At 40.8% G+C, this 25,611-nt stretch overlaps 1 protein-coding gene across 1 annotated transcript; it reads left to right on the top strand.

The window, feature by feature from the left end:
• Positions 1-3,995: 3,995 nt before the first annotated feature.
• LOC310801937 (uncharacterized protein C14orf132) lies at positions 3,996-22,557 on the top strand (the record flags this gene model as incomplete). The annotated part of the gene is made up of 2 exons (XM_083666145.1): positions 3,996-4,022; positions 22,339-22,557. 2 exons carry the CDS (start codon positions 3,996-3,998, stop codon positions 22,555-22,557), a joined length of 246 nt encoding a protein of 81 aa, XP_083522271.1.
• Between the last annotated feature and the right edge of the window lie 3,054 nt (positions 22,558-25,611).

The following is a 25,611-nucleotide window of genomic DNA, read 5'->3' as shown; positions in this document are numbered from 1 at the left end:
ATTTGAGACGGCCAAACTCATTCAACTGCGACAAAGAACCCACACTTCAATTCGTTGACACCAGAATCAAGTGTGACATAACTTCAAAGTGTGTCGTTCCTCTATTTTTTAGAAGAGCATCGTCTGCACGAACAAAAGACGCATAAACCTGTGACACTAACTAGGCCACTCATTCAGTCATTGTGAAGTGCCCAGGTCCCTTCGAGCCTTATTATGAGCCTTACCTGGAACACAGAGATAGGCAGTGGCATCGCACCAACACATAGGACTGCTGGGAATGAGGTCATTGAAGTTGCAGTACCTCTCATCTCTACCTTTCTATCGATGCCAATGTGAGGGAACTCCTGAGTGAGGAACTCACCCACTATCATGCATGACTGTGAAGCCTCATTCTGTTTTTGATTGTTATGTTTTTTGTTTTTTTTTCGGGGGGGGGGGTAGTTATCTATTCTTACAGGAGAATTGTTTTTAATTTTGGAAGTGAGAGAGACATCTGCCTATACATTTTTTTATTCTATATGTTGATTTGATCAAGCATCACGTGTGCTGTAGCATCCTATTACATAGAAACCCGAGCCATTGCAAAAGGTTGACACTTGCCAAAACCCTTCATAAACATTGACCTAGAGGATGTCACAAAAGATATGAATGACTAGAGAACATGCCTGGGTCAAAATAAAGAACAAAAAAAGTTTTTTCTTGATAAATACTTTGAGTGTTTGCTTGAATCTGCCTGGAGTGCCAGATGGGCAGGGTTTGCAATTGTGGGACTATTCCAAGTATTTAAAATCACTATTTGAACCCAGGTCTGCTGGAAGAGAATGTATGTTGAAAATGCATTGTGCACTAGATAAAAACAGAGCTGCTTTTCAAAACCACTAAACCATTACTTCAGTTTCCCCTTGGATAGAAGCAGTAGGAATTTCAACCGGAAGCTAAGGGGCTATTTTATTTATAAAGGCCCAATTGTGAGATTTGAGGGAAATTAATGTGTAAAGAATTTGAATTCTGACTCAGTCGATACTGTATACTGGACATGTGGGCTTTAGTGCTTCAGGGTAGGAGGCCATCATTCTTATCTAACATGGAGACAAACTATCCCCTGATGCAGAGAGTTGAGAATGTTTTTAAGAATAAAGAGCGACTATTTTAAGGGGTGATTCACGCGGCAATAATTCTAAGTTATAGAAGTCCATGCACGACAGCTTGCCATGCCAGGCCTCATAAGATACACAAGACAAGTTGGTGTCTAACAATTCCCTTCCTTCATGGGAAATATTCAATAGGAGCACTGAAAACTCCATTCAAAATGATTTTGAAAGGGAGAAGAGTCTTTAGAGTGTCTTAAGTGTACCTGTTTCATGAACTGGAAAAAGCTCTTCACTCACTCAAATGTGTCATGTAGTCCTCATCAACATGTTGACATGCAGAGGCAGAGCTGCTTGGAGGTATTAACCATTCCCAGTTGCCGTTATTCAGTTTAATGTTGTTGTTGGAGACCAAGAGAAATGTTTCAATATTCATGAGGCACAAATACACATTTCTCTATTCTTAACATAGGCCTATGGATAATGTAGGTTAAGTAGCAAGCTGACATTTCACATCATCTAACACAGTAATCAGGCGCAAAAGGAGGTCATAAAAAAGGAGTAATAAAACATTAAATAGCTGCAAAATATAATTAACCAGAGTGACTTACATTTAGAGCCAGAGCGACTTAATCTACTGGACTTCTAAAAATGTAAAATGTTGTTAATAAAACATTAAATTGCTTCAAAATGTAATTACCATATCATGTCATGAATAATATGTCGTGTTCAGTACAATTTTCTGTATCCTCTCAATGACATCCGCCACAGTGGCATTTGGAATTATAAAACGTGTTCTGGGAATATGTTATCTGATTGGATAAAACTGCGTTTCATGCCATGCATTAATGGTACGTTCGGCAGCTGTAGGAAACTCGGAGATACGAAGTGGGAAATAACCACAAGAATAACCACCACTGGTTCTTGTATGTATATAAAGGAATTCTCCATGAACTCCCAAACTATCTTACATCCCTTACCACCTGGAGACCTAGCACTTATCAGACATGGTCTCAAGATTAGTCCTCGAGGTCCAATGTGTCTCCTCTGAGCTGGGTAGAACTGCCTTTAGTCATTGTGCTCCTCGGGCATTGAATGACCTGCAGGATACTCCAAGACTTGTTGCTTTAGTATCATTTAGTCATTTTAGGAACTTAATTAAGGATTCATCAGTGGAGGAGTGCTCTTGTTATAACTGATTGTTGTCTGTAGCCTGTAGCCTTGTTATAACTGATTGTTGCCTGTGTAAATTGTGTCCTTTAAAAATCTTGATGTCAGTAATAGTGATGTGTATATATTTTGTAATAAGGACACCCTTGAAAAAGACACCTTGGTCTAAAAGGTACTTCTCTGAATAAATAAAGGATGAATACACATTTAAAAAATGATCTGTTTCAAGTGGGAAAATCGGACCAGTGTGATGATACCAAGTTTACGAGTTGTGACATATCTACTGTAAAACTTTCACTTCTCGCCATAAAACAGACACTAATTTAGACAATAAATAATAAACATGTCAACGATATTCATCTTTCTGTACAATTTTCACAATATTCATTCCCATTATGGATTGCAAACATAATCTCATTGGTTGAAGAGTTCAAAAGAAAAAAGAAAAAAAAAGACTTCAAAAGCACTTTAATGCATTCCTGTCATTACTATGACTTCAACTGGGAGCTACGAGTTCCAGTGAACCAAACGAACATACTACAATCTCTGACAATCACACAGCTGAGAAAGAGGTACCGGGTGTTTAAGGGTTAACATATACATGCGCCAACCCGATGGCTTTTCAAAACAAAAAACATGGCCAACATCTCTCTCGTGGGCATCGGGTCCGCCAGGGTGATGGCAGCCCTGTTGAGAGATCAGGGCTTCCTACTCTGGTGCTCTCCCACTTCTGGGATGACTACAGCAGTGGTGCCCTACCTGGAACTACTGTAACTGTTAACCCCAAGTAAGAGAGGATTAAGGAATCAGAGAACCTTCCGAGGACTAACTACTGGACTTCTCTTTGACCCTTTGTGTCTCCCACTCCTTCTCACCACTGCCTCTCCCCAGTCACCTCACTACACTGATCAATTAAACCCCAGTTTTCTCCGCAGTACACCACTCTAACCCCTGCCTCTCCCCAGTCCCTCCAAGTATCAGAGACAGCAGCAGAAACACTCCTGTGGTGGTGAGTGTGCCTGTGGGCAACTCTGACTTTAGAGTGTGAGTCCAATACTGTGCCCCCCATCACCTGGTACAAGAACGGCCAGGCGATGAGAGTCCTTTGTACTGTACCAATACTGATAACAATACAGTCTACATTGCTCAAGGATAGTAAAATTTTGCTTGTCTTAAACCATGAAGAAAGTAAAATCGAATTAACTGAGCCATAACCTTGCATGCAAGTGAATCAAAGTGAAAACCCATGAAATGAAAAAAGTAGGCTACAGTTCAGGTATTTTAATGATCTCGTATTAACGTGATAATTAACTCATATTAACAAGATGTTTTCATGTCACTACGCGGTCATTTCAGTATCACATATTAACGTGATAATATTTCGTATTAACGAGATGTTTTCACGTTAATAGGCGACCATTTCAGTATCACGTATTAACGTGATAATTATCCCATAAAACTACAGGAATTCTATTTTGGGGGGGTTGGGAGCACTGCGCCACTGTACAGATGAGAAAAACCTGGAAAATAAGCAATTGCGTTACACATAGCTACTGTAAAATCCAGGGGGGAGTTTTTCTTTCAGACTGAAACGAATCAAGAGCTCTCTTCCAGCGAAGCGTATAGTGGACCACAAGTGAGACCTCACTGGAGACGAAGCTTTCCTATACTTAATCATTCATCTTCCGAAACGATATTTAATTTCCGAACACTCTAGCGACTTTCCAAACGGGAATGATGGAGTTATCCTTGATGGCAGCGCAGGTAAGATTTAGCCCCTTTATTAGCTAATCATTATATGTCAAAGCGGGGATAACACACAGTTAATTATGATTTAAGCAGGCTACTGAAGTAAACAGCGATTATGGGATTACTGTTATACCGAGCCTTACGTCATCGTGGCAGGTGCATCGCAGTCTATCTGACTTCAGTCCAGGTAAATGGTGTAGGACATGCTGCTATCGGACAGGTGACCGATAGGATGCGTTGTGTTCCACGGGCAGGTGATTTACACTGGGTAAAGATAGATTGACGGGATGTTGCGCTCAGTTTTCTTTGCTGTCGAATAACGTAAGACTGCGGGGAAATGATAACCGCTGACAATACAGTAGGCTGTCCGTCTGTGCTGTTGCACGCGCGTTTTCACTGAGTAAATATTTGAACCTGAAAGTTAATGAAGCCGTACTACCGCTGGAGACTACTCCACTAGGCTACTGGGCTGATGCAACTTCATCATTAAAGGTACAATATGTAAGCTTTGTAAAAGATTTCTAATGATTGTAGGTTAATGACAATGTTTAATCGGTAGCTATCAGGAATCAGAACCCTTGAACGAAATCTTTCAAAACGTTGTTTTGAAAAGCACTTTCTAAAATGGAGTTTCTGGGGACACTGAGTTTGTATACAAACATGTTGTTACTGGCCAGGGTAGCCCTGATATGCCCTAGAGAAAATTGCATATACTCTATGCAACAATCTATCAATCGAGCCGCCAAAAAATCACAAAGTGCCCTCTCGTGCTAATATTCTGCCATGACTAACCAATCTAGGCCTTCTTGGACTGCTACCTTCCTCAACTCAGTATCAAGAGACATGTTATAGTCCTAAATCTACATTTTTTACTTTTACAAACTTTCAGAGCACATTTTGTACTGCTCGGAAAATGGCAATATTGTGCATGTGCAATACTTTCCATCTTTTTCTACACACACTTTGTGTGAAAGTATCACATGCATAAAAAGGACAAATCACACTTTTCCAATATCTATTTGGGGATGCAGTGGACAAAGTGTGCTCATAAAAGTTTGCAGTTCAATTTTGGATAATAACATCTATAATGATACAGAGTTGAGGATGCTAGCAGTCCATAAAGGTCTCAAGACCAATCCATATATACCTTAAATTAAGACAAAACAGCAAATTTACCTGCTCATCAATTACAACAAGATAGACATTTTTACTTAGCAGCATGGCCATGTCGTGAGGACCAGACAACCCTAACCACTTTGACAATGTGTATACTGACATGTGACATATACACATGTGACATATACCCAAAGCAACTTACAGTACTATAAATGCGTGACTTTTTTGTATACATTATGGACCCAGCAGTAATACAACCCATAATATTAAGCATTGCTTGTGTCATGCTTTACCAACTGAGCCACACAGGACTATAAATATGCACAGTGACTTAAATATTGTATATCTAATTCGGAAAGCTTGGGGAAATTCAAGGCAGAAGTACATGAGGGGTGGAGACCTGTACCGTGCTTGCAACACTCCCAACCAGTTAATAGGCAGCTCAAAACTGAACAGCCAATCATTTTCACTGATCCCCACGTGGGTAGTGTTCCAACAACCAAATTAGTAAAAATAAAAACACTTCAGGAATGTCCATTCTCAAATATATAACAATGCAACTTGCTAGCAATGTTAGCTAAGTTGATTGGCTAACACTGACTAATTAGCACTTTTCAAGAGTAACGAAAAAGGGGAGGGTGTTTGTAAAGATATTTTAACAATAATACATCACTTGCACAAAGAGGATTCTTTCATGCTTACTGTGTAGAACCAACTACCACCTGGGGATTCACACCCTGGCCATTGTTAACAAATAGATGGGGGACGTTGAAGGGGGAATTAAACGTCATAAAAAAATGTTTGGCGCATTGCACCATGAACTCTCTGCCACAGCCATCTCCTGTCTTCGAGCCGAAAGGCTATATTTCTATCCAGTCACAGTTCCATTAAAACCCAAAATCCTTACTCCTATCTTGCATGAAAATTCCTAACTTTATTATGTAACCTATTATTCATGTCAAATTACCAAAACATTTCCCCCACCTTTCTGTGCTGTTGCGTATTGCTGCCTGTGCATATTAGAGTGTGTGATGACTACAACAACAACAAAAAAACGGAAAAATTGGAAAAACGCGAGTTCGTCCCGGGATTAGATAACTTGACATTTAAACAATTTCCACTCTTCATCTCACTGTAATTCCTCATCAACGAAATCAATGATTTTGCCAAATATAGCGTCGGAGACATTCTGTCATTCATGCAAGGAGGTTATCTGTCTAGCAAGCTGATTAAGTGAGGCTCTGCAATCACAAACCATTCTCTCTCATTTTCATTTTAGTGATTATTTTGGTAGGCTACAATTGTATTTACATTTACATTATTTAAGTTTTGCACCTTGGCATGATTTGTAATAAATGACATGATGTGTAATGCTCCAAAATCCTGAAACACATCAGCAAACTTGCTAGATATCACACCATTGGTCACCTTTGTATTGTTGTGGCATGCACCCTGAACACAGCTAATGTCACTGGTTGTGTAGACTCTCTCACCAAGCCTATGTCCTCCCATGTCTTGTCCCTTAGCACCAAGTCATCAGGCACAGTAACAAACACCAGAGGGTGAGTGCCATTTTTCGCTGTGATATTAAGTCAGTAGGTGCATCATTATATGCCTTCAAAGCCACTGTTTTGTGAATTAATTTAGGTCTCACTTTACGCATACGTGCATCACTCATGCTTATCAGGTTTGCTTTGGCACCTGTGTCTAGCTGGCAAGGAACAGTACTGCCATTGACCAGTAAAGGAGCTATCCATTCATCTGATTGCACCGCCTGAACTTCAATGGCAATTACTTTGTCATTGTCTATTTGTGCTACCTCTTCGACCATTCCTACAAAAAATTTGCCTGTCTGTTCTGTTTCAATAGAGTGCACTGGTTTTTCACTTTAATTTCTGTCTTTCCAAAAGCAAATTTTGGCGACATGGATCCTGCCTTTACATTTAGCACAATACTTTCCATATGCAGGGCATTGTTTTGGCACATGAGTATTGCCACACAGTTTACAGTAAAATGGTGTCCCATTCTTGGTCTCGGAAGAACCTTTAGTGTCCTTTTTGTGTACAGCATTGACAGGGATGCTCTCGTGCAACATTGCGTTTGCAGCGCTCCCGCTGAATGTTTTGGTGTGGAGAGCAGAAAGCTCACTAGCATGACAGATTTTGACTGCAGTATCTACAGTTAGTTCACTGTTTTGCAACAGTCATTGAACTTCCCCAGCGCAATGTCCAGATTATTTTGTTCATTTTCAGTTCTTTTTTACCATACCTGAGGATTTTAGATCATGTTGGCAGCTCCCTGTGAACTTAATGGAAAAAAAAATCCACAACACATCAAAAGATGTTAGAGTGGACACCCCTTCCCTACTCTGACAGGCATATGATTCCCAAAGGGCAAAGCGCACACTCAACTCGTAACTGTGCCCAGCAAGTGAGAAATGCGTTGTGGCAGTTGAAATAACCATGGTCAACTGGACCAGACAGGCAACATTTGGTTTCAGTCTCATATCTAGATAACTGCAACGTTGACAATGACCCATTTGAGTACAAACAGCGGACCAATTAAACAAATAGGACACTCTGAGATGGTGTATAATTTCGCTTTAAATAACGGGTTTCAATGGCGACCATAGGACTCCTATTGTGAGTTTCAAAATGCTGCTGCTCTTTTATCTTTTAAAACATACACCTTGCTCCTCCATGTCAGAATTCTTTCAAAATGAAAAGAAAAATGTGACAAAATGTTTGCATTTCACTGTGGTAAGTGTGTGGAGGAATGATTGCAACGGCCATAGCGCTGCATGATGTCAAGCTGTAGGCACAACGTCATTATGCACACCCACAATTGCCCCAAAGGTTTGACCTATTTGAAGTACAAAATAGTTCCCAGAACTACTTCTGAAAAACCAGGGGATTTTGAAACAAAGTGGAACTGTGTGTGTGTTGCAGGAAATCAGCCTCCATTGTGCTCTCTATCATTGCATCATCAAAACTTGGTCATATCCATAAGTTGGGTTATGTGTGCTCAAAGCATCTTCTCCATAATTTTACACCTGAGTGAATTGTCTTTCTGTCTTTCTTTCGGCAGTTTTTAATCAAGTGACAGCATGGTAATGAGAATCCTTAAGTAGGGCACCGGCTTGCATGGAGTGAGCATCTGCTTCATCACCAAGCTTGTATAATTGTAGAAACAATGTTTGGCAGTAAAACAAGTCTATAGACACAACTTCAAACCAATTTAAATGTCCAGCATGTACAGTAGGTCATGATAAGTCAGTAGCGATCACACGATTGAAGTGTGCTAGTTCCTGTGGCAGCCATACACACATGCCCAAGCCATAATACCCCCTCCACCATATTTCACAGATGAGGTGGTATGCCAGGGATTTTGGGCAGTTCCTTTTTTTCTCCACACGTTACACTTGCCATCACTCTGGTACATGTTAATCTGTGTCTCATCTGTCCACAAGACCAGAACTCTGCAGGCTCTTTTAGGTACTGTAATCTGACCATCGTGGTCTTGTGGTGACAGACACCAATAGAAAATGTAAAGGCTAGAATCAATACTAGACATTGACAGCTCTCTTATGCCTGCACAAATGATGTGGCGGAACACACCTGACTAACCAGAAACACCTATCAAGCCAATTTTCCATTACTACTGGTTTCCTGAACTAGGGGGATTATGTATAAAAAAGGTTGTAATTTCTAAATGGTGAGAAACCAATCTGAAAAAAGAAAACATTGAATTAAAGCTGAGAACCTCCACTTTAATCTCATTGTTTGATTTCAAATCCAAACTATGGGTCCGACATATGGTGGAGTGGGTGTTATGGCTTGGGCTTGCGTGTATGGCTGCCACTGGAACTGGCTCACTTGTCTTCATTGATGATGTAACAGCTGACGGCAGCAGCAGCATGAATTCTGAAGTGTACAGAAACTGTGACACTGTAAGGTAAGACCCAGGAACAGAGATGAGGCAAGACGAGGAAACGATGGTATAGGTCGAAATAGGCCACTTCACTGGAGAAGTTTCAACAGTATGGTACAAAGGAACACTTGAGAAAATTCTAAAGTCAGACTATGGATCTACTAAGGGAACAAGAGCACATGGCAAAGGATCCAAGCTATTGCAAAGATTAAACAGAAAACACACCTCTCTTAAGGAGAGTCTAAACAGTCAGAATCTAAAACACCTGTGTGTCAGTTAGTCTCTTGGTGGTCTCTGGCGTCCTCTGGTGGTCAGACGAAACCATGACAGAAACATATTGTCTGCTGAAGTACGAGCAAATGTTTCCAATCTCAATGGACGGCACTTCATCATACAGCAATACAATGACCCCAAACATACTGCCATAGCAACTAGGGAGTTTTTCAGGGTCAAAAAGTGGACAAGTCAATCTCCATATTTAAATCCAATTGAACATGCATTTCATTTGCTGAAGAGGGAACTTAAGACAAACATACCTCAAAACAAACAACAACTGAAGATGGCTGCAGTTCAGGCCTGGCAGAGCTATATACCCAGCTATATAGCCAGATAATATACTCAGCGTCTGGTGGGATCAATGGGTTGCAGACTTCAGGCAGTTATTGCATGCAAAGGATTGTTGGATTGAAGGACATGGGTGTAAGGATAAAAAAAAGACGAGAACCAAAGGGGTGTCGAACAGGAGTTTTACAATAACATCTGTGGAACAACAAGGTTCCCAGCGGATGATAAAGGGGAGGGAAGATGTTAGGTGACAGTGACTGCACTTACGCTTGTTATTATGGTCCTCTGAGATGAAACTTCGTCACAGGCCAATGATTCACTTCAGAGTGGTTGAGTGTACGTGTGTGCGTGTGTGTGCGTGTGTCTGTGTGTCTGTGTGTCTGTGTGTGTGTGTGTGGCTTTATCTGTCGGGTTCTAGTGAACTTCTAGTCAGCTTCATCTGTCTCTGGCTTCAGTCAGTTGGCCATCAAAGCAGATGGAGAGGAAATCATTGTGGCTGATAGAAGTCCCTGTTTTCCCATAGACATGTGGGTCCAGCCTCTACATTGTTCTGTCTCTGTCCTACAGGACTTGTTGGAGAGGGTGGGAGTGAAGAGGGTGATGCTAAAACATTAATAATGGAACAAAATGAGTCACATTGCAGCTGAGAATGTTTGGAATACAAAATGGTTGAACTATGCAGATGCTAATGAAAACAGCACACTGGAAGAAGGTGGGTCTCAAAAGTGTGGAACCGCACAACTTAGTAATGATGCCATATACTTCTCTTATCATACATACTTTCTTGGAAACATTTTATCATCTATCATTCCTATTTAGTGTCATCATCAACGATTGGCAATACTTTTAAAACACAACAACTGATGGTTGATTTTGACAAGATGGCATGGATTTGAGTCTCCATGTAATAGGTTATTAGATGCACTTCAAAATGGTTTCATAAAATAATCTAATCCAACGATGTCCCAGTGCTAATGCAATTAACTACTTTCAACTCAATTTGAAAAAAATGTCTTTGTTTTCTGGGAGCCGGACGAAGACCATTTCTAATTTGAATGATAATGTAGAATAAACAGCTAAAGGCAATAAGAGGATACTTCTAAAGGTTGTATTTGTCTAAATTGTGAGATGAAAACATTATTTTTCCTTTAAGAACGTTTAGAGAAACACCTGTCTCTTACAATAGCCAAATGTCATTATAGATCTTAGCAAATAAAAGCCTGTCTCTAATAAGCACCAGACATAGAAATGTAATTTTGTGTGCAAGAAATTGCCTCTCTGCCGCCAGCCCTCTTTGAAAATTGTCAAAAGAGTGTGTTCTGTCTGTTGGATCTGTCTGCTAGATCACACATATTACTCTCATTAGAAGAAACACGTCTTTTGCTTTTGTAGAAATAATTAAAGAAAATGTTTGTATTTTTCATCATCAAGTGCTAAATAGCTTCATAATAACAGCCAGAACAGTTATTTACCTCAACAACAGTATAAACTCCACCCGGTCAGCAGAGAAATGACGGTCCAGATCTGGCCCACGTCTGTTTTCTACCATCCGGATGTGGCCAAGGTACAACTTTGTTCCTCAGGCCTAATGTTGGTCAGCTCTGGCTGCCATTCCTGAGTCTTATCTTAGCCACGAAAAGACCAGACCTTGGCCAACATGTGGATGTGGGCCAAGTCCCGACCAAAGATGGCCCAGTAGCTACAGGAACACATCAGGGCCACATTCCTCATACCAGAGCTGGCCCACAGCAAATTGCCAACTCCTAGCCATATGTGCCACCACGAGACCAGATCTGGTCCACAACAGTCTGCTGACTGGGCAGCCTTGTTGAAGACATGCCGGTCCTCTATAATGTGTTCTATAAAGTGACTTTGAAAAGAATTGAGTTGCTCTATGCCGTATTTGAAGTTCCTTTTAGATTAGTTGGGCATGAAATTTAAAACATGCTAAATCAAGGGACATTGACTTTGTGGGTTTTTGGGGCTAGAAATGCTAAAGTTAGTGTTTCATAGCAGTGGGTTTAGACTTTATGGTCTGTCCTACTTTCTACTTTCTACTTTTGAGGTAAGGAAAAACATATGGAAGTTTGTCATTTGGGTGAACTTTCCTTTTAAGCTACCCAGTACATCTCTCCTCCTAAGGTACTTGCACAGATGAATTTGACAGATCTCACTTCGCTCAGGATCAAAACAATGGTAGACAAATGGACTTAGCTTGTTTTCCTTTGATTTGCGTGGCAATCAAACAAATGTGCTCTCATGTCCTTGGGGAAGATGGCAAACCTGTCCAATTAACCAGGGATAACTCAAAGAAGCAGATGATGATGCTTATATAACCTGCGGGGGAGTAGATAAAAACACCCATGTTAACAAAAATCATCCCCGGTTAATTCCCTCACAAAAGAAAGGGATCATCCATTGACACACACCAGATAATCTGGCAGGAGGGGTAATGGATTGAGCTAGTGCTGCGTATTTGTGCCTGGTACTGTGAGCAGAGAAGAGAGGATCTCTGGGAGGTATTCTATGACGAGGCAGGCCGTCACTCTTCTTGTGCACATACAGTATGAGGTTAAAAACTCAACTTAATGTACTCAAACATTACTTAATGATTATTTTCTATTATGATTCCCATTAGCTGCTGCCTTGCAACCACTAGTCTTCCTGGGGTCCACAAAAAAGACAAAACAGACAATTAACAAAACAACTTCAGATATATAATATTATGTCAATGATAAAATACTGTAGCAAAATAAATTATAATAAAAAGTCCCTAAGCAAAGTGACTGATGAGCCCAGTATAACACAATCAACATTAAATTAAGTACATACAAAAGACAAATCATCATACGTACATAAAGTGAATTTCCAAGTTTTTTGAAGGTGAACATGGTGGTGAAGGTATGGCACTATGGATAAATATAAGTAACAATTTATTTTGAAACAGAAAAAGAGGATAAAATACAGAATCTGCTTAAAAGATAAAAATAAGAAAACCTTTTGCCACAAATTGTAAGCGGTAGATATTGTCTGTTCGTTGAAAGATTAGAGGTACATTTGGGGAATATGAATGTTGTAATGCTCCGGAACCATTGGTTTAACATTTGCTTTTGGGCCTCATCTGCCATCACTGTCTACATGTTTTGTGCCACGCTTTACAGCATCTCTCCCCAAGACTCAAGTATGAAGAGGCATGTGTACCGTAGCAAAGCTTTACAGTGCTGACATGTCTGTTCACCAAAGGGAGTTTGAGCAAATTGAGCTGAATAGACCATGTTCAGGCAATCCATGATCAAAGTGAGTGGAAGGGGTTTGTGTGTGTGTGTGTGTGTATGCATGCTCGCTGTTGCAATCCACTGTGTGTGTGTGTGTGTGTGTGTGTGTGTGTGTGTGTGGATGCTCTCAGTTGCAATCCACTGAGTGTGTGTGTGTGTGTGTGTGTCTGTGTATCTGCTGTGTATCTGTGTGGCTGTGCGTGCACATGCTCACAGTTACAGTCCACTGTATAGCACAGTGAGCTTTCAGACATCCATGGGAGTGGGGTAAATCAAGTGAGACAGTGAGCACTGTGATCATCCCTCCCTTTGTCCTCTTGCTCCAGGCTAAATCCAACCAGTTGTCATGCTGCAGTCCATTTCTGTTCAACTGGTCATGGGGCTTCTCAATAATGGAGAAGATACAACAATTTTTAATATTCTGTTGTAAAATTTAGGGCATGGTGCTCTATGCTGTAGCAACAGACATCTGAACACACCCTTACTTGGGGGATGAGGATCTAGTGCAATGAGAATGTGGAGTAACTCAGGCCTACCGTACGTTTAGCTGGTAATTGTTTACCTACAATTTTGGCTCAAGATTACCAGGGTTTTTTAATATATATATATTCTCAGTGGAAAATATAGAAGAGTGGAGTTGAAAGTGGATGCAGATTGGCCCTGTACCTCATACTACCATCCTCTAACCCTAAGAGACATTGGGACAACGACAGAGGCTAAAATCCCTCTGAGGGGTTTAGTTTTGGGAACTCATCACTTCTTCAAGTACACTTGTAATCTGTGTAACACCGGGCCAGCAGTTCTGTTGTTTGTTTGTTTTTGTTTTCTGTCACATTTGCCGTTTTTAAAATAACAAAATGTAAATACTGTATATCTGCCCTACAACGCATCTATGGGTAGCTGAAGTTTGCATAAACGTATTTATCTTCCTCATTGTGAACAATAGATGGTGTTCTGTTACCATTGGAGACACAGATAAACTTTCTCTATAACACTTAACATTACGTTTGATTTATACCTGTAGTAACACTTTGATTCCTCTAATAACAGAACTGTAGTAACATAGTATTTGTTTTGCTTTGTTATCACATACTGTAGGTTGACAGGCTTTTGTTATTTCACAAGCTGAATAAAGAATGGTTCTCCTTCCACATGTGCGATACCCCAAAATGCTGTATTTTATTTCTATAGAATTCCAAAGCAATATTGTTCAAAGCTGTTAAGAGCAACTTACTGAGTGGTACTTTTTATTTGGTACCCAAGCTCTCACCTTTAAATCGTATATACTTGAGACGACTTACTGTAGTTGTGGACGCTTTTACTGAAGTGGAACACAGAGTAGAGAGAGGCAGCTGACTCCCCATCGCTCAGACAGATGCAAAGAGGAAAGTAACATCTGCCCGCTCTGAGGCTTTTTTTCCTCTCTTTTTCATTACTCTGAAGAACAACAATAGCAGCACTAAGAGCTCGCTAAGTGTGTGATAAAATGTTGGACATGGGCTGTTGATGTTGATGACATGGGCTGTTTCTATTGTCACAATTGCAATGTAATAGGTGGTTATTGTTGTCGGTGTCATGAACATGAACATCCTGACTCACATGACAGAGGTGGAGAGATCCACAAGGATGTGATAAACAGTGCCTTTGGAAAGTATTCAGACCCCTTCATTTTTCCACATTTTGTTGTGTTATAGACTCAATTTAAAATGGATTAAATAAAATTAAAAAAAGCAAATCGGAGACAACTATAAAAACAAAGATATTAATTCCAAAATTACTATTATCTTTGCATTAAGATGAACTCAAAAAACGTATTGATGATTTGTTGATGACATTTTTGCATTTTAGCTAATTTTAAGAGTGTCATAGCAAAGGTTCTGAATACTTGTACATGAGGTATTTCTGTATTTCAATTTTAATAAATTTACTGAAATTTCTTCACTTTGTCATTCTGGGGTATTGTGTGTGGATTGATGGCACATTCTTTTAATTTAATCCATTTTAAATTGAGTCTATAACACAACAAAATATGGAAAAAGTGAAGGGGTATGAATACTTTCCAAAAGGCACTGTAATATGTGATATTATCTCTATATCGTTACCAAAAAGAGAGTGTAATTGCATAATTACAATGTTTGCAATTGCATAATTGCATTGACCCCACACCTCCCCCTGACATGAAATTATTCGTACGACCCCGCACCTTTTCCACGCTCACTGTCTCCCTTACGTATTGTAAATGGTTTCCACACGACTTTGACTCAGAGGGGACTGTGTTGACGTAAGACGACCGTAGGCAGTTTTCCCATGACTATCTCTCCTCTCAACCAAGTAACATTACATAAGAGCATAATGCAACTGCTCAATGGCCTGATTAGCCACCTTCACCCCACCCCCCCACCCCACCCCAAACACACACACACACACACACACACACACACACACACACACACACACACACACACACACACACACACACACTGAGTCCTGGGATTTGAGGATTTCAACCTTCATGTCCCTGAAAAATCAGGGACAAAATCCCAGAGCATTAATATGTTAGGAAGAGACTATCGTGTCAACTGTCTTTATACCAGCTTACTGTATTAGTATTATGTGTGGCCATAGACATGCCTGATTGCGGGTAGGGACATGGACCAGGTGGAATATGATTGTTTGTTTGGCTTGGGGTTTACCAAAGAGTTGCCTGAAGTGACCACAGCATTGGAGGTTGACCTTCATCTGTTCACAAAAATCCCACAGCTGAAGTACATACAGTATAACACATTCCATTCCTAGCTCCTCCCGTCCCTCCCTCCCGTCCCTCCCTCCCTCTCTCCCTCACTCACGCACACACCATACACCGCACTCTCTCACACACACACACGCACGCACGCACGCACGCACACACACACACACACACCCACAGACACACACACTCATGCCTTAGTCCTCTCTCCCTGGTCCAATCATTGCACAGCACTGTCTGTGTAAAAGGCGCTCCTCTTAAAACTCCAGTGTCTCTGGTGAATCGGCACATAGCTCACAGCCCTGGGGTGATACAGCACGCGAAGGAGACCTCTACTGAAACAGCCTACAGTAGGTACTCCTGCCCTCTCTCCCAACCCCAAAACTCTCTCCCTATCCTCCCCTTTTTTCATGTCCCTGATGCCTCTTCAGACCCCATTCAGCTTTATTGTTTGCCTGTGCTGGTTGAGCTGGTGGTGTACTTGTGGTGTCTATAATTGTTTACTGCTGTTAGTTTGAGTCTTTCATAGCAACTTTGGTCCTGATAAATAAGAGAGAGGACTACACTTTACACAATATTGACATACTTGACGTAATTCCCAAACATTTTTACTCTATTTGAGTTTTATGTTGGAATGCTGCGATTCCAAGCTGTCTTGTGGACAAAGTGAACTGAGGATAGGATTTGCAGTACTATGTGAGTGCAGGTTTTTTTTTTTTGTTCCTTCTACTTGTTTGCATACTTGCATGCTACAGTAGAGTAGCTTGTGTAATCAACCTGTATCAATCAACCTGGTTAGTTATGTAATTCATATGTACACTGAAGAAAGTTTTTACATGGTTAACAGTGTGAGGTTGGTGCATTTTTTCCATAGGGAACAATGACTAGGCTTTGAGGGTTTCTTCAAAGTCATCACTTTTCTGGAAGGTTAGGTTTGCACAATGAACAATGTGCCGTCTCAGGTATTGTACTGTAAAGCAGCATTACTCTCAGTGAAACTTATATATAGCTCCAATGAATCAACCATACTGTAGATAACAGAAGAACAGAAACAATGTATTCATCATGTCCTGATCTACCATGGACCATTTTATATGCTATACAGCCACAGAAGCACCTCCGTTTCTACAGGTTAGGTAACACTTACTATTAACAACATTTGAAAAGGAAGATGACATGATGAATTATTCATTAGGGCAGGGATTGCGTGTTGCGGTTGACCTTTAAATGTTCTGTTCCAAATGAATATGACACATACATGGCTCAGGGTGCTCATGATTATAAATAAGGACAAAAAGGTAAACAAGGACAATTATTTGCACTTAGGGGGAACAAAACACTTGCTTTCTCATTTAGCATTCTCTAACTTGATGCAATTCAGAGTGAGGAGGATAAATATACTGTATGAACTCTACATTCAGAGATTTTGTAAACAAATGATATAGCTTAAAAAAAACTTTGGAAAAAGTAAAGGGCACATTACACATTGACCACAACAGATAGGTAATAGACATGTGGTGCTGCAATGTTAAAATGTGTTTCCCCCATTGTTTACCATTGTTAACTTTATCTTTTTGTCTAATTTTGGCCTTGGCCTACAGTCTACAAAAAAGTAGGGCAGTACCAGCACTCTAGTCTTCTTCAAAAGTGTCTATTCTCTGAAAAATCTTGGCACTTTAATTAAATATACATATTAAGAGGTTTATGGAGATGTTCTTAAAGGTTGCTTATAAATTATTCTCCCAAATCTTAGTTGCAGTCTTGGTTCTTTTTGCCTGTCATCCCTATTGGAATCAAGTGTGGCTGCACAACACTTGAATTAGAGAGTTGATGAATCTCTGTTTTAAGGGATCAGATACATTGCCATAAATAAATAAACATGATGTTGGTGTATTATAGATATGATTCCATAATCAGTTAATGGGCCTCTTGTATACTGTATGAACATAAAAGTTAATGTTTTCATTTCTTCGTCGAGTTTGCGTCACTTCAGCAAATCTCATCTCCTACCATCTCTTCTTTTGTCCCAAATAGAGATGTTATTTATTGATGTATCTGTTTATTAATTCATTCATTTTGTCTCGTCCTGTTCGTTAGTTTGTTTGTCTTTGTTTCATGTTATTCATTTATTGTTTCCTGTTTATTTGTGTGTCCCTCACCTTGTCTCTCGTTCCAGACACTTCACCACCTGCCCTTGTGTGTTTCCCCCCGCCCCCGTGTGATCGTCTACCCCGCCCTAATTGGATTCACCTGTTCATCATCATTCCCTGTGTATTTAGTCTGTGTGTTTCCTCTGTCTCGTTGCCAGTTCATCTTTGTCCCTTGTGTCAAGCCTACCAGCGATTATTCCTAGTGTTTTTGTATTCCCGCTTTAATTTATTTATTTATTTATTTATTTATTTTTTATGTTCCCTGTTGCTGTCTCCCTGACGGATTGTATGCCTACTATTTTGATTGATTGTCTGTGTACTGAACCCTGCCTTGCCTACCCCTTACTGGATTATATGTTTTACCTATTGACTGCCTACCCGTGTATCGAACCTTTTCTGGAGGTAAAGACTATTATTTTGGATTTTAAGTTTTGGTCTCTTAGTCATGCATTTGAGTCCTCTGCCTATGTTACACATTTATACGTTTGTTTGTCCATTCATGCGTTTATTCATTCATTCAGTCATTGACATGTTTTGAGCTCGGAGTGGCTGTAGCCCTCCCTCCCTCAGCATGACATTTGGTAACATTTAGGCTACGAAAGCAGCGTTAGAGTCAATCGATTTAATTTCAGTCAATTCAAGAAGTGATTTGAATTTAACATTTTAATAAATGGAAATATGTTTGATGTAGAAAGCTTCTCTTTTTCAGTTCATTGAGGAATCAATTTGCTATCATTGTATTGCTACTCCAATGTACTTCCTGAATTGAAACGTCATGTGATTACAATACAATCACTAAATCCACATGTAGAGCCACTGCTGACATAGACTTACAAGACTGCATGATATTCTAAACAGATTTTGACAAGCCTAAAGTTTTGACTATGTTTCTGAGCCTAATAATGGCTTCCTTGACTTTCATTGACACCTCCTTGGTCCTCATGTGGACAGACACCAATAGCAGACTCCAAGGGCAAATGAAAAAAGCCTATAATCAATATGAGATATTGACAGCTCTCTTAGGCCTGCACAAATTATGTGACAGACCACACTTGACTTACCAGAAACACCTGTCAGGCCAATTGTGCCATTACTTTTGGTGCCCTGATATAGGGGGACTGTATAAAAAGTGTTGTTATTTCTAAATGTACATATACCCTCAAATAGAAACTGAAAATCTCCACTTTAAGTAAATGCTTTTTTTAAGTAAAAACTTTTGGAGTATAGAACCAAAAGAAGAAAAAAATATATATTTCACTGTCTCATTACTTATGCGGGGCAATGGTTGTGTCCAAACGTGGTTGAACTCAATCCAACAATCTCTTTACATGGAGGCAGCTGGCTATTGTGTGTGTGTGTGTGTGTGTGTGTGTGTGTGTATGTATGTGTATGTGCATGTGTGAGTGCATGCATGCGTGCGTGTGTGTGTGTGTGTGTTGTCCTCACCATGCAAAACAACAAACAGGCCTGATGTAATATTTATTTGGTCCATCTTATGTATGGTCCTTGTCATGACATCACACATCTCTGGTGGTTGGCCATGGCCAGCCCTTATGACCTGCGTGTTCCTCCCACGTACTGTAACGCTTTCAACTAAAGCACCCTACAGTCAATCCACGCCAAACTGCTTAATGCACCCAGAACAAGGCTCTACACAGTGGGGGCTCTACACAATGGGGGGCCGCGCCTTTTAAGCCCACCAAGTGCACCACGCTTTTAGAACTCTCTTCCTGACAATCTAAGGGCTGTTGGGCTGTTGGGGCTTTTAAAGCAGGCCTTAAAATACCCCTAGACATTGACTGCTGCTTTTATGATTATTTTGAATTTTTAAAATTATTATTATTTTATTTTACAAAAAAATAAATTTTATCTTTTTATTTTATGCACTTTGAGATTATTCTTGTATAATGAAAAGCTTGTTATATATGTGATTTATTATTATTATTGCTATTATTATTATTAGAGCAGGGATGACATAATCAAAGACATGGTTCCTTTGCCATGGATCTCCTCTCGCGTTGTGACAGGCAGCAGAAGCTTGTCAGTTGCAATCTCCGCTCTGCCAGTGACGTTTGCTTTTTCCACTCGCCTTGTTAGAGAGTATTAATTACCACGGCTGACAGCTATCGGTATTGATGAATCTCAAGTCTTAATTCACCACATCCCTCTGTCTCGTTGAGTGGGTTTTCTTCCTCCCACCCCCCTCCAGCGACAGGCAGTACCCACTGTGCACGAATTACGGTCATCTTCTGCCTCGTTTGCCTCCTTCATTTACAGGGTCTATGTCTGGAAGGTCTCCCACTATAACATTTAGGCACATCCTCAGTATGTCCCCAATGGGACACAGTAGTTCAGGTTTTAGCAAAAGGCATTGGGTTTGCTTTCTCACTTTCTCTCTGCTGAGACGAAGATGGAGATGTGTTTTGTTGTACACCGCACATATCACTGTTATAAAGGCCTCGGGTCCTCAATGTGATATATTTACACTTCACAGTCCTAATCGAGTGTGGATGACAATTAAATGGTTTTAAATGTGATTTGGCAAGTGAGTTGCATATTTCAAACATTTTCTTGCAACAGTGTATTTTCAACTCTGAATTGTCAATAGTTTTTTTGACATTTAGCATTCTCCAATCACTTCCTGAGATAGCTACCAAGTGCAAACAAGAAGTAACTAGCAAGGACAGGCTAAGAAGCCACTGGTCTCTCCTCATCTCAGTTCTTATCACTGGCAGATGGGAGGGAGTGATTGATGAACATGTCCACCTCTGACGGATTGTACCTGTCATCGTGGGGGCTGGAAGGCAATGAGGCGCAGAGACGCAGAACAGCGGAATGATTGGCGATCCCAGAATGCACTTGTGGCGCCTGGCTGGCAAAGCCCTATGCCAGTGTATGGGTGGTCTGAGACAGATATATTGATGAGCTGTTTTCGTTTCAGCAAGATGAAGAAAGGGAGACAAGGTAGAAAACACCAAGTAGTATGTGAAGTGAAAATTAACCTGCCCATGTCCTCTGAATGCATGTGAAAGAAACAAGAGAAGAAATAACTTAAGTCTCGAATAGATGCATATCATGTCCAATCCTGTCCATTTGTCCTTTCAAAAAATATATATTTTTCTATTACAATTCATGAACATTATGTCCATACTTTTGGTCCTTAGTTGAATTGTGAGCAGTATAGTTTCAATTGGACAGTTAGATAAGGATATCTGTTAAGTATTGGTGAATGAATTATATAACAGCCCCCCCTGTGCACGTCCCTGGTCTAGCAGGAAGGACGGTAAGCAAACTTTACTTTGATTTGCGTGAAATGTATGTATAGTATTTTGGGGTTGGTTTTAGTAAATACTAAGGGGACGCTTTTTGAGTTGGAATACATGAACATTAGAGTTCAGTATTAGTTAGAGGGACACCTGTGTAGTTAGAGGGCCAGTCACCTGTGTAGTTAGAGGTCACCTGTGTAGTTAGAGGGCCAGTCACCTGTGTAGTTAGAGGGGCAGTCACCTGTGTAGTTAGAGGGCCAGTCACCTGTGTAGTTAGAGGGCCAGTCACCTGTGTAGTTAGAGGGCCAGTCACCTGTGTTGTTAGAGGGGCAGTCACCTGTGTAGTTAGAGGGGCAGTCACCTGTGTTGTTAGAGGGGCAGTCACCTGTGTAGTTAGAGGGCCAGTCACCTGTGTAGTTAGAGGGCCAGTCACCTGTGTAGTTAGAGGGCCAGTCACCTGTGTTGTTAGAGGGGCGGTCACCTGTGTAGTTAGAGGGGCAGTCACCTGTGTAGTTAGAGGGGCATTCACCTGTGTAGTTAGAGGGCCAGTCACCTGTGTTGTTAGAGGGGCAGTCACCTGTGTAGTTAGAGGGCCAGTCACCTGTGTTGTTAGAGGGGCAGTTGTTATAATACGTTGTATGATAGATCATCCAGCTGTGACAGGCAGAATATGACACAGAAGTACACAACACAACACTGACTGTCCAGATGATTTGTATTGTTATATAGCAGTTTTCCCCCCATTTGCCCTCAAGGCAGTGTGTATCAGTGGAGGCTGGTGGAAATTGAAATCGGAGGATGGGCTCATTGTAATGCATGGAATGGAATAGGGAATGGTATCTTTTCATCCTCCGATTTTCCCCTCTTCCAGCCCCCCTCTACCAGTGTGTATATGAGGGTATTTCAGTTAACAGCATGTATAAGAAGTATGCATGATGCATGCATCTACAATGAGTGTTGGATGTGTCTTACCACACTGTATGTCTCTAGCCATTCCACTTGAGATGCTCTTTTGAAACCCCAAATACAGCACTTAGCACTGGATCATTTAGTCAAACTATTGCATTGCTATCCTCTATTACTCTGCTGATGCTATTAAGTGTTACTCTGTTTCCCTGAAAAAATTTTGAGACTAAAGGTCTCAAAGTTGCGAAGGCATCGATGCACACGGACGAATGCCACCGTGTGATACACTATTAAAATCAACATTTGCTCCGATTTTGTCCCCCACACCCAAGCCTTAACTAACCTGCTTATCTCACCTCTCTCTCTCCCCCTTTTCAGCATTTTCCGGCTGTGAGTGGGGCCTTCATGGATTCCCCATACAATGGCAACACGTCCCTCCAGACCTCCACCTCCAACCTCAACGCCAACTTCTCCCGGCCCAGTGAGGCGGAGGAGGAGGGCAAGTTTTCCAGTGATGCCATCTGGCTGTGGATAGCCGTCATTGCAACCATCGGCAACATAGTGGTGGTAGCGGTGGTATGCGCCTGTGCCTTTTAAAGACCCCTTAGTCCGCAAGCACACAGCCGTACCCCCATTTATCCTTCTTCCCTTCCCTCTAGTCAGTCCTACTCATATGATTACTGTCCTCTTTCTCAACAAGCCCCATTTATGAATAAGTATCTACCGTAATGTTGACCCCCTGAGGGTCAATGCAATATGATAGCGAGACGTTTTGCACTGACTTGATTGATGTGCACTGGGACTAGTAAGTGGAATGGGGATATAGGAATCGTCTTTCTCAGTCTAGGAAAACAATGCACTGTAGCTACCCTCTCTTAAGTCTCACAGGCTGTACACCAGGTTGTTGCAGTGAGAAACATAGAAATGAGAGTATTGTGTGTATAATGAACCCTTTAGTGGTCAGTTAGTCACGCAAGCTAACGTTATATAAACCGACCGAGTGTCCCTTCTGCTTTTCAATCTGAAGGATCATTATGTGGTCAGCCTAAAGGATTAGGGAGGATTTCAGCATTATGCTCTGGTCTGACCTCAACTGAACGCCATTCAATCTGCACTGCTGCTAGCCAGCTGTGGCTAATGCTAACCTTTCTGGAGCCAGTGTTGTCAGGCGGCAGGATATGAGACAGATGGTGGCAGGCCGTGGGGGCAGTGGAGAGGGGGTCCAGGGCAGGCTTGGCATTGGCAGTGCCCCCAGTTCCCCAGTGCTCCTCCAGGGGGTCTCCAGCCCCCAGCCCCCCCCCCCCCGCTGCACGTTTCATTCACCATCACTGCACTGTTCTGAGCCATCAGTGGTAGAGGTGTGTTGTAAGCGCTTTATTAAACTGTGAATTCTTATGCTTTAATTGAAATTATGTTCAATACCAACTTCTTGAGTTCCTGAAGTGGCTGCACAGCACTGCACGTACCATGGCTAACTATGCAATGACTAGATAGCTACAGCAAATTTTTCTATGTGTTAGATAGACAGGATTCCTATGTAGGTCTGAAAAGTCTGGAATAAAATATTGACCTATAAAAGTATGGAATTTCATACCAGAAGAGTTCAGAATTGTATTCCTAATACTATTTTTTTAAAGACAGATAATTTAGGTCACAATGCAGATCACGTTACACACACATTTTTCACAGAACACAAACCCACAAATCAACAAAAAAATTTAGGTCTGGAAAAGTCTGGAATTTTGAAATTGAGAATGTGTAGGAACTCAGGATAGAGATACAAATCATTAAGCTACCACTTAAATCTTCCTCAAGCTGTTACACTAAGTTAGCAATCTGTTAATTTTTTCGACTACTCCAAAGAAATTCTACAAAATGTACTTTACACTACATTTTATTACTTAGAATGCAAGGCAGAATTTCCCTCTAGAATTGCCCTCTCTCGCAGCAATGTGTGGGTGGTTGCAGCAGTAGCTCAGTGAAGTGGGCTGCAGCAACACAGACATGAGAAACGACACAACTTATAATGAGAAGTAATGCCTTTCTCTCCTAACGGGAACACTAACCCCAGTTGTGCTGAAATGATCAGAGCAGATCGGATATCAGCACTTTCCTCCAAACATTATGGAGCGGGACTCTTCCCTCGTATAATCATAAAAAAAAAAGGGAGACGAGAGGTGATATCAGGAAAGGAGATGAGAAAAGATCAGTGAAGAGCACATTTGAGGTGATGTGAGGTGATCTGAAGAGAAGAGAGGAGAGGAGAAGAGAAGAGAGGAGAAAAGCAGAGGAATGGGGAACCGAGGTGATGTGAGGAGAGGAGAGGAGAGGGGAGAACAGGAGAGGTGGGGAGGGATGAGTAGAGGAATGATTGGCAATAGATTGATAACAACTTTCATGTAATCTCTTCAAATCACCATCATGTTAAGTTGTAAGGAAAATCGTTTTATAATTTTAACCACTGAACTGGAACAAAAGGTTTTAAGATTGAAAGAATTAGGATCAACGGTCTCTCCACTGACATAATTGCCGTTCATGAAAACGAGAGAGAGAAACAGATTCATCATGGCATCCCTGAATGATCCTTTTCACGGTCCTTAAAGAGGTCAGAGAATGCCTCTTGTCTCGAAAGCTAGCTTTTAATTGCACAATATGGGTTCTACAGTACATTGGTTTCTGCAGTTCATAAAATAAAGATAACAAATTAGTCTAACTTTCCCTCCATCACCCCAAAATGACAGTATCTATTTTAAAGTTAAATCCATTTAGAGCTAATGAAATAATCCAAGTTATTTTATTAGGATTATTTGCTTCTCTTTTTTAGTTTTTAGTTTTATCTTTATCTTAGTTTTACTCTTTTTGAGACGAGAATACATTTTCTGGTACTTTACCAGGAATATTATTCCTATATTATCCCTATTCCGTGTTTTACTCTCGGTGGCCAACCATCGCTCATCATCTACCTACCATTGGCATGGTGTGTCTTGTCCTGTATACTACTACCGCGTCCTACGGCTGTGGGCTTTGATCTGAGATTGGTCCCTTTGTTTGAGGCTCAGGAGCTCACTGTCTACGGCTCAGATTATGTGCCTGAATTTTATTATTGCCCATCAACCCTCCTAAACATGGATTCTGGACCACCCTACACATGACAGGATGTTGTCACTGCCTCTTGCCCCCAGGTACTGTATGACCCTACAATGTCAGTTACTGTGCAATCCTTGTGATTTTAAAGGATCTACTGTATCAAAGGTAAAGGTTTTCCTTGGCTAACCAGGCTGTTTGCAATTGCTGAGCTCACAAGTGCTGTCTTTCTTTTTTTTCAACCTCATATTGGCTTCATATATCAATATGAAGTGTTCTCTTGTGTTCTCATGTTGACAGACACCAATAGCAGACTCCAAAGGCAAATGCAAAGCCTAGAATCAAGACTAGACATTGACAGCTCTCTTATGCCTGCACAAATGCACAAAAATAGGTTTCTTAATGGTGAAACCAATATTTATACAAAACCCCTCAAATAACTATATGTTTATTTATAAATTAATTTATTATTTGGACTATAGAGCCAAAAGAAGAAAAAAAATCCTTCACTGTCCAAATACTTACTAACCCTTACAAACAAAACAAACAAAACTGAGGATTATGTGG

Source organism: Argentina silus, assembly GCF_951799395.1.
Source record: "Argentina silus genome assembly, chromosome: 3".
NCBI lineage: Eukaryota > Metazoa > Chordata > Actinopteri > Argentiniformes > Argentinidae > Argentina > Argentina silus.
This window is presented reverse-complemented; position numbering and strand designations above follow the sequence as displayed.